This window comes from Pundamilia nyererei, unplaced genomic scaffold, assembly GCF_000239375.1.
Source record: "Pundamilia nyererei isolate P.nyererei 1_Seehausen unplaced genomic scaffold, PunNye1.0 scaffold01076, whole genome shotgun sequence".
In the NCBI taxonomy this organism is placed as follows: domain Eukaryota; kingdom Metazoa; phylum Chordata; class Actinopteri; order Cichliformes; family Cichlidae; genus Pundamilia; species Pundamilia nyererei.
In genome coordinates, this window is record NW_005188477.1 from 11,774 (window position 1) to 21,587 (window position 9,814).

The 9,814-nt window shown below is 38.7% G+C and overlaps 1 protein-coding gene across 1 annotated transcript in view; it reads right to left on the reverse strand.

The window, feature by feature from the left end:
• LOC102205806 (deoxynucleoside triphosphate triphosphohydrolase SAMHD1-like) overlaps window positions 1-9,588 on the reverse strand; it is a 17,496-nt gene extending 7,908 nt beyond the window's left edge. Inside the window, exons 1-7 of the mRNA XM_013908078.1 lie at window positions 9,583-9,588; window positions 9,288-9,399; window positions 8,558-8,594; window positions 8,408-8,471; window positions 3,087-3,247; window positions 2,005-2,573; window positions 1,242-1,330 (exon numbers count right to left, since the gene is read on the reverse strand). Coding sequence (XP_013763532.1) covers window positions 1,242-1,330; window positions 2,005-2,573; window positions 3,087-3,247; window positions 8,408-8,471; window positions 8,558-8,594; window positions 9,288-9,399; window positions 9,583-9,588 — 1,038 coding nt within the window. The remainder of the gene's footprint in view (window positions 1-1,241; window positions 1,331-2,004; window positions 2,574-3,086; window positions 3,248-8,407; window positions 8,472-8,557; window positions 8,595-9,287; window positions 9,400-9,582) is intronic.
• Window positions 9,589-9,814: the final 226 nt, after the last annotated feature.

Genomic DNA, 9,814 nt, shown 5'->3' on the forward strand with positions numbered 1-9,814 from the left:
AAGGGTCCTAAGGCTAGACCCCCTATGCTAGGCGAGCCTACCGCCCGGATCAACAAGGTCCGCGTCAGGTGATTGACGAGGTACAACACAAATGCTACGGCAAGGAGGAGTCAGGACGCCAGGTCAGGGGGGGGATATCATCACCTATATATGTATATATATTATTATAATGTTTCTTTTTTTTTTTCTTTTTTTTTTTTACATTTAAAAAACTGTCCCACTTTGCTTTATAAAGCCAATGTGCTATAGAATTCAAAGTGATACACCACCAGTAGCTGGTGTTTTGCTCCTCTGGTATTCCTGTCAATTCATTTCTGTGCCCTGCTCATGTATTGAGCCACGTGCCTGTTCATTTTAACTGTTACGATGCCTGGTAGGAGCTTCCTTTTGGTACTGAGGTACGTTATTGGCATGTAGTTTGATGGGACTGTTTCCTTCTGCGGGTCCTTGGGGATCAGGACTAACTGGCCTTCAGTTAGTGATTCTGGGTGTGCTTCATCCAATAGCAGCCTGTTCATTTGTACTGCCAGATGCTCATGGAGTGCAGTCAGCTTCTTCAGCCAGTAGGCATGAACCATGTTGGGGTCTGGTGCTGTCCAACTCTTCATACTGGAGACCCTTTCTTGGATGTCTGCTACTGTGATGGTTACTGGGGCCTGTTCATGGAGGTTGCTGTGATCTGCCCTTAGATCCAGTAGCCACTGACATTGTTGTTATGTGTTGCATCCTTCTCCCATATGCTCTTCCAGTATTGCTCTGTCTCCAGCCTTGGTGGTGCTGTTCTCATATTGCTCCCCTTCCACTGAAAGTACATCTTGGATGGTGCAGTAGAGTACTGCTGGTTGATCCTCCTGCCTTCTATTTTTCTGGTATATTATCAGTATTTATGTAGATTTAGATGTACTGCTTCAGATTTATGTGTGGATTGTGGATCATATTGTATGTATTGCAACACTTTTGAGGCATATTTCTCTCCATATTTAATCAACTCCATACAATTCAAATAACTAAAAATCTAAACCTTAAACACTGAGTAGCAGGGAAAAGCTAAACTCAAAACTCCAAAATTATTACAGAAACTAAGAACCATAAGTAAGTGGTTCTTACCTTCTTAAGTGGTAAAGACTACTGCAAAGTTTAGAACCAGTTACCTCTAAATCTCAGATAATTGATTACTGTGGTTTAATTTATTTATTCTTTTAAGTTGTATATGTGTTTCCATTATTATTTCAAACTCTTACCTCCCATTTCCCATCGAATTCTTTGCCTTTTTTTTCTCTGATTGCTTCCATAAACATCCCATCATAAAAATGAGAATAGGGCCCATGTCCTTTATATGACAAAATAAACATATGATATGAACAATGGGGTTATTTTCTATACCTTCTTATCTGGCATTGCACATTGACTAGTATAGACAGACACTTCCATAGACGTGAATACAGTGCAGTAAACAGTATAGTGCAGCGGTCCCCAACCCCCGGGCCTCGGACTGGTACCGGTCTGTGAGTCGTTTGGTACTGGGCCGCGAGAGTTGAGGCTCAGGTGTGAAATGTATGGTTTTCAGGGTTTTTATTGGTTTTCAGCGTTATTTTGTTATCGTTTTGATCGTTAACTCGGTTTTCCTGGGTCTTTTCACGTGTGTTATGAATAAATCTTGGCACCGGTACTAGTTTTATTTTGTTGTATTTATCCGCGACACATTAAAGGCCAGTCCGTGAAAATATTGTCAGGCATAAACCGGTCCGTGGCGCAAAATAGGTTGGAGACCGCTGGTATAGTGTATATCTTAATTCATTCTATTAAATGTTCATCCTGTGAAACACATGGGTTTTATTTTCTGCTTTCATTTAAGAATGTGTTAGTTTTAGCCACATCAGTGGTCAAGGTCAACATAGTACTTGACATGGGGATAGTTTAATTTTATTTTCATGTTTAATCACACCCTATGATGGCCATCTGCAATATAATATTTGTGATATACAAAATGCTTGTATTACTTACCTAAGTCATGACAAAGACCGGCAATCTCCACACAGAGGACATCTCGGTCACTGATGAGCGATTTCTTCATCTTCTCCAACTCATTAGGCTTAAATTTCATCAACTTCTTAAATTTCTTCACATTCTCCGGCCTCAACTTCTTAAACTTGTTCAACTTCTTAAACAACTCAAGATGATGCTTTTTAAACTCGTCCAACTCCTCAGACGTCTTCTTCTCAAACTCGATTAACTTCTCAGTATTATAAGTTTCCAACTCCTCCAACTCATTAACGTCAAATTTCTCCAACCTCTTCAACTTCTCGAACATCTCCAAATCCTCATACTTCAACTCCTTGAACTCGTTGAACTTCTTCAACTCCTGAGGCTTCAAATTCAACTCCTCAGAATCCTCAGTCTTTAAGTTGTGCAACTTCTCCATCTCCTCAGGCATCAACTTTATCAACTTCTTCATCTCCTCAGGCGTCAATTTTATCAACAGGTTCAACTTCTTCAACTCCTCCAACTGCTCGATCTGCTTCTCCTGCTTCATCTTCAGAGCTTTTGCAAGCTCACCTGCTAAATGTGCCACTCTTTATTGCAAAATAGAGGAAACTGTTTTCAGTTAGTACACTACTACACTGCAAAAAACCAAACAAACCCCAAAACAAAACAACAAACCAAAACAATTAGAGAACAATGAAACACATCAGATCGCAACAGGAAAAAAAATCATGCTGGGTGTATATACTGATATGGAGTGGAACACTGACCCTAACCAATGCAACTAATGAAAAAGGGAGGAAAACAAATGTCAGTTGCCTTGTTGTGTAAATCGATTCCTCTTTTGATGGTTGTCATTCTTGCCCCTTTATTGTGCCTGTTGTTAATGTAATTAATATGAAAGCAACTTCAACTGATCAAGAGCCCTCTCTGCCACTTAACTAACCAGATCAATATCCTAGAGTTTTTAATGACTTGATGCTGTACTTTGATTAAAAAAGTGCTCCGGTCATTTTTTTGTGTGAAGTATATAACCCAGTCTGTCCTTTCTTTTGGATTTTTATTACAAATAGGTGTTCATGTATGAAAACCAGTGGACATACCCAATTGAGTGTTCAAAGCGGTTGTGAGATGCTCCTGGATAAACATTATAAATCCCCCCAAGTTGCCTGATGTTTCGTAGTCTCTGGAACTCAGGAGTGTCTATAATTTTGACAAGAACTGGGTGTAATGCCATGTGACCATGGATGGGATCATTAAACACCTTTGTGAAGAAAAACAAGACAACAAAAGAATTAGACAAACTATGTCTGACTAGCACAATGTCAAGTAGCAGGCTTTGGGGGGTGTTTTTTGTTTTTTTTCACAATTAATTTGGTACAGTGGTAAACAACCATAGTGGCTGATGCTCAGTTAAATTTTCCAGTAACTTGCCTGTATGGCACCGTCAGAGACACATGGGCAAGATTTCATTTCATGAAAGATAAATAAATTTGTCAGGATCCTGGGTCTCTCAAACAGTGTTTTGAGTTTCCTCTCTCTCTCTCTCTCTCTCTCTCTCTCTCTCTCGCTCTCTCTCTGGTGTCAGCATTTTCAGCTGTGTTTCCTTGTGCTTCCACTTCTCTCATTACCTTTGTGTATTTATCTCCCTCTCCCTTTAGTCTCCCTCAGTGTTATGTGCGCTTCCCCGTGTTCTCCCTGTGTTTCTTTGTGAGATAAAACCTTATTTTGAGTGTATCCCTGTGTGTGGTTAGTCCTGCGTTTGGGTCCACTCCTGCCTGCACACATCCGCTCCCTGACACTAGTCTTCTCTGGTTACATTTTTACCTTTTATAATAACCTGTCTTGTTCCACTTAAAGTCTTTTGTTTATACTTGGGCTTTCCCACAGACTATTGCTTGACCTGAAACTTCCAGTGTAGTTTTCAGTTGTCTTCTTTCTTTTTTACCCCTTGGCTGTAAATTGTTGATGGGGTCCTATTGTAACCCCATTGCGTAAGCATGTGGACACCTGAGTTTCGGAATGTAATAACTTAAGAATGAGGTGATGTAGGATTTTGAAATTGATAGCAGAGGTGCATTTACTAATAATCTTCGAGATGTTCAAATCTTAGTGACTTCAAGGTCAAGGTCCTAGGTCAAGTTTTCTGAATAAAACAAAGTCATCTAGGATTTTGGAATTAATACTATTGGTGCATCTAATCAAAGCCTCGGACAAGTTTGAATCTCAGTGTGATATGATACAAATATCACTGAACCCACTCTTTGTGGTGAAAAAAGCTTGATTATATTTAAGAACATTTTTATATAATTTTTCATTATTGGTGAAAGTCAAAGAGAGCTTTTTTCAGTAGACTAATAATAATCACATCTGGAACATAGAAAAACAATTCATTGTTTTGATAGAAGTGCAGGTGATAATTCTTAGAACAGTTTCAATAATATTATTAAAACATTGCACTTTACAGAAAGTCAATCCTGAAGACAGGCATGCGATAGAAGACACATTATATAATAATGTTGGTCAGGGAATTCCCTAAAGAATCATACACGACTGAGTACTTTATGTGACTGTTTCTCTTACTGTCAGTGACTCATGTTCATCCTTGATTTGGACACTATTTTACTCAGAATACAAGATGATTTAAGGAAAGTTATTTGATCTTTATTGACTCAGATTTTTTGTATTATTTGAATTTTTTGCAATTAAAATTGTGAGACAGTGGAGTTCATTTCTGATGTTGTGTATATTTTTTTTGACTTTTTACTGTCTTACAAATCTGACTTGTGGGAACTCATTGTAAACAGAATATTAACCAATGGATCAGCTTGCCCCTACCCAATATAAAAAAGAAATATTCAGCAAAAGATGATATTTTAGGTACCCGGCACTCATTGCAAGCCTTTAGAAAATCTCTTTTGTTGTTTTTTTTTTTTTTTTTTAAGTGATCATACTGGCAGGGACTAAAGATAACAATAATCTATATGGTGTGGAAAAGAGATATTTTATTTTGTATTTTTATGGTGACATTTTATAATCAGACCTATTATGGATTAATCATTTATCATTGTTGAATCTGATGACAGTATAATCTTTGTTTTATATCTATGGTAATCTGAGTAAAGATTAATGTATGCATATTATCATCATTGTAATCACATCTCAAATGGTATCCACAGCATTGTATTCACCGTCCATAACTGGAGGGTCCAGCAGGACCTTGTTCTAATTCATTTGCAGGCCTACATCAGAACATGCACATAGAGAGTTATGTAAACACGCACGTTCGCATACACACTTATTTACACAGGGAGGTCGTGTCAGGACGTTCTCTAGTTGGACTCACAGAACTGCACAACATGACATGTCACACACTTGTTTTTCTCTAAAAGTATCATCCGATGTTTGTATAAGGAGAACTTTGGACTATGGGGAGACTTATCATTTCCAGTAAGATCTAACTGTGATGTCATCATGGCAATATAAGGAGACGGGATGATCCGTTCGACGAAGGATTGTATTGCAAATTGTCTTTCCCACACTGACTGCGCAAAGTGTGTAATAAAGATCACTATTTTTGACACCTTTACTTCGATCCAGTCTGCTTTCTTCTCTGAACCAGTCGAACTAATCTCAACAATTTTTGGTGCCGAAACTCCGGTGGGGAGGAGAAGAGCTTGCGGCTGCTTCTTGGAGGTGACAAAGAGACGAACGCCAGCAGCTTATCTGAGTGACGCCAGGCGATATAAGAAAGGTGAGTAGTGCCACCTGTTGATGTTTATCCAAAGGCGCTATATTGGAAGTTAAAACTAAATTTAATTAAATAATATTCACTCAGTATGGGCTTCTGGTGTTGGTCCATAGTGATCTTGTGTAATTAGTTCTAAAACAGGGCATATTGGTCTGACCAAATTTATTGCTGTTTATTCTGGGAGTGAATTTTGAGTTAAGAGGTTATATGTGTCTAAGACAATACGGTTTAAAGTGTTTGATGCCAGACAGTAAATCGGTAGTGTAGGGAATTTGGTTTTTATTGAGTAGCAGAAACGCGGTTTCGGGCGTCAGGTAATTAAACTGGAGGCGGAGACCTCGCAGTGATGCTTATAATATATTGAGTAAACTTGTTTATGACTGGGGATTCCCCTAGGAATGCAGTTTTCGTTCAGCAGGTGGCACTGACCCCTAATCGCGGACGCGTGGTTAGGTTTTAGCCCGGAGTTGGCCTTCCGTTGAGAACTTAGGACACTCAGTTAAAAGGCCAGACAATCAATGGGTGATTGTCTTATACTGCATTTTTTGATCGACAGAGTCGGACTCGCCTGCCCCTGTTAACGTCAAGGACCTGTGAACTTTAAGTAAAGCCAAAAGCGTGATCTGTGATAGGTTACGTGACTGGTGGAGCTCCTGGTTTTCTGACGGGGAGCAGGTATAAATTCTTTCACATTTAAGGTGAGCTTATGATTATAGCATCTGAAGCATCCTGAATAAAAAAACAACACAAAAAACAAAGGTCTTTTTCTTTAAAATGTGAATTCAGGCTGACTTAATATTAACAGAGCACCACTGTGAGTGTGTATACTGTTGATCTTGCCAATGAGCAAAGACATGTCTCCACTGCCGACACAGCGCATATATGTCAGGAATACGGAGCTGTGAAGTCTAGTGTGTGAAAGCAATGTGTGGAGACTCGTGCAGGTGGCCTGCTGTAAAGAGCAGCAGGGGAACTTAGCTGAACTGAGCAGAGGCAGATATGAACATCCACAATGTTCATATCCTTATCTACAATAATAATGATTCTTATTTTTGCTGTAGCCAACTTTGAGGTCAGTTTTAAAATGTCACAAACCTAGAACTGTTTCTGACTCACCAGCAGTAACTGAAGGTAACGCGTTTAGTAACGCGTTACTGTAATCTGATTACTTTTTTCAAGTAACGAGTAAAGTAAGGGATTACTATTGCAAAAAAGTAATTGGATTACTGTTACTTTCCCATAAGCATGCTGCCTTATTGCGTTACCAAAAAGTGATTTTGTTTGCCAGAGTGTCTCATGACAATGACTTAAGCGCGTGCGACATTCGTGGTAACGACATGTGCAGATCAACAATGGATAATATATCGAGTGCGGGAGAGAGTATGACCAGCGTGGAAGTACTGACCTTACTTTGAGTTTGATTCCAGAAAAAGTGACAAAAACATTAGCGTGCACTGTTCACTGCGTGGGAAGAAAACTTCTTTTTACAGCGAAAACCCCCCCCCCTAAACTTCTGAGCAAGCACCGAGCATGCTGCCACGGGAATGTGAAATTCACAGAGAAATCCCCGGATTCCCCTGCTGATATGACCGCTACAGCAATGGGCAAACCTCCACTCACTCCATTCCTGCTAAATAGGTGAAAATAGATTTAAGAGCGACAGGACTTAGTGCAGCTGAGTCTTTGATTTTATTTATTTTCTGCTGTGTTTTACTTACATCTATTTGAAAGCGTGAGTGTTAACACAACAAATTATTTTAATTTATTTTATTTTATATGCTGGAATATGCAGAAAATAGGTTTAAATGTTAAACAAATTTCTTCAAGTCAAAGGCTGTGGCATATAATTTAATTTTTGCTTGATGGATAAAGTTAACCCTTGTGTGGTGTTCATATTTTTGTTACTCAGCCAGTGTTCATGGGTCTGGTGGACCCGCTAGAGTTTTGGCTTTCCAAATTAACACTATCAAACAATTTTATGTTAAATTACTAAACGGATGTTTACTTCATCCCAATTACAAGCCATATGAACAGCAAACATAGTTAATTTTTTCCCTTTACCTTTGTTAGATCACATTTAAGAATTAAAACATTAAAAATAATAAAATAATAATAGAGACTTTTACAGTCAGGTTCATAAATATTGGGACATTGACACAATTCTAACATTTTTGGCTCTATACACCACCACAATGGATTCCAAATGAAACGAACAAGATGTGCTTTAACTGCAGAAAGCTTTTATTTGAGGGTATTTACATCCAAATCAGGTGAACGGTGTAGGAATTACAACAGTTGTCAAATGTGCCTCCCACTTCTTATTTATGGACCTGGCTGATTACATTTTATATGATGCATTATGCAGGAAAAAATAGAATTGGGCTGAAAGGTCTACTGTTTTATTACCTATTCAGTAACTAAGTAACTAATGACTTTTAAAAATAATTAATCAGTAAAGTAAAGGGATTACTTTTTTGGAGAACTAATCAGTAATTAGTTACCAATTACTTTTTTCAAGTAACTTGACAACACTGGTTACAAGCCTCAAAGAAGTCAACATATTGTAATTATGGCAGGTCAAAAAATCCCAGCTAATAAGAATCTGCCTATCCTATTGGGAAGTCTTGTCTCTCACTCGGAAAACAAAAGATTTGAAAATACAAAGTGTCTCACCTTGTGTTCTTCATTGTAGAAGTGTGGCTTCTTAGTAATGTTGTTTTCAACTTTTTTACCACCACTAAAGAGTAAAAACCAAGAAGAATGCATAACAGAAAAATACTTAACTGGTGGAAAATGCAGCTTGGTTTATTAATAGATACTTACTTCGCCAAAGAATGATAATCAACAGTGGTGTTGTGTTCTGGGTAACAAAGGGGAAAAGAATCAGTACTGATAATCTGTTATGACAAGTAGTTTATAAAGATTTGTTTTCTTGCAATTGTGCCTAACAACAAACCCTAACCCTAATTGTAACAGTGTGTTCTCATGTGATATGCAATAATGCAGGCATTGTCTTGTAATGCCTGTGTTCATCCCACAAGTACAAAACTACTTTCAGGTAACATCAGACCTAAGCTGGACTCTTAGCACCATAACCACAGTGGAAAAAAGCCCAGCAAAGGCTCTATTTCATTAGCCTGCTCAGGAAAGCCAGCCTGAACCATTGCCCTCTCACACAGGACTACAGAGGACTGATCGAGAGCATCCTCATTGCAGGGATCACTGTTTGGTATAGCAACATCACGCGACCAGAACGGAAGGCTCTGCAAAGAGTCATAAAGACTGAGGAGAGCATCAAAGGGACAAAACGTTCATCCATGATCTCTATGTACACACGGTGCTACTGGAAAAGAGCAGAGGGAATTATAAGGGTCTCGTTCCATACAGCTCGTTTCTGCTCAGACACAAGAACTGCACAGACAACCTAAGACACAGCAGAGCAGACAGCATTATCACTCATATAAACCACTGAACAACGTGCAATAATAACCCCACACTACACTCAAAAAAGTAAATTGTGGGCTTTCTGTTCATAACCATATTAAAAACTCACGTTTTGCTGAAGTTGTCTCCTTGTGTCCTGCGTTTGGGTCCTCACCCTTGCACTCTGCACCCACTGACAGCACCTTAACAAACCATTTGTAACGACCCATCATAAAGGGAAGCTGCAAGATTGAAGAGATTTAATGAACAGCTGCAACAGAAACTGGGTGGTGCCCAGGATATTTAGCAAAGTCCAATATACATTTGAATATGTCTACCTAGTGCATTTGACTCTGTCTGGGCACAGAAGGAAATTTACACTAATCTGATAGAAGTCAAGAAAACTTACTCTACCAGTGAAATACCTGCATTGCGGGCGCCAGATGTTCAACATTTGAACTTTGGAATGGGTAATGTTTTTGGATGTCATGTAGACGTCTATGATAGGTGCAGGCAATTTACATTATTAATAAATGTATTTTTTTAAACAATCATTGACTTTTTGGAAGCAAGAGAAACAACAACAAATCAGCACAGCCAGTTACAAAAAGAAAAACACAGGTACATGAGTTACAAATGTACACATCTGGACCAAAT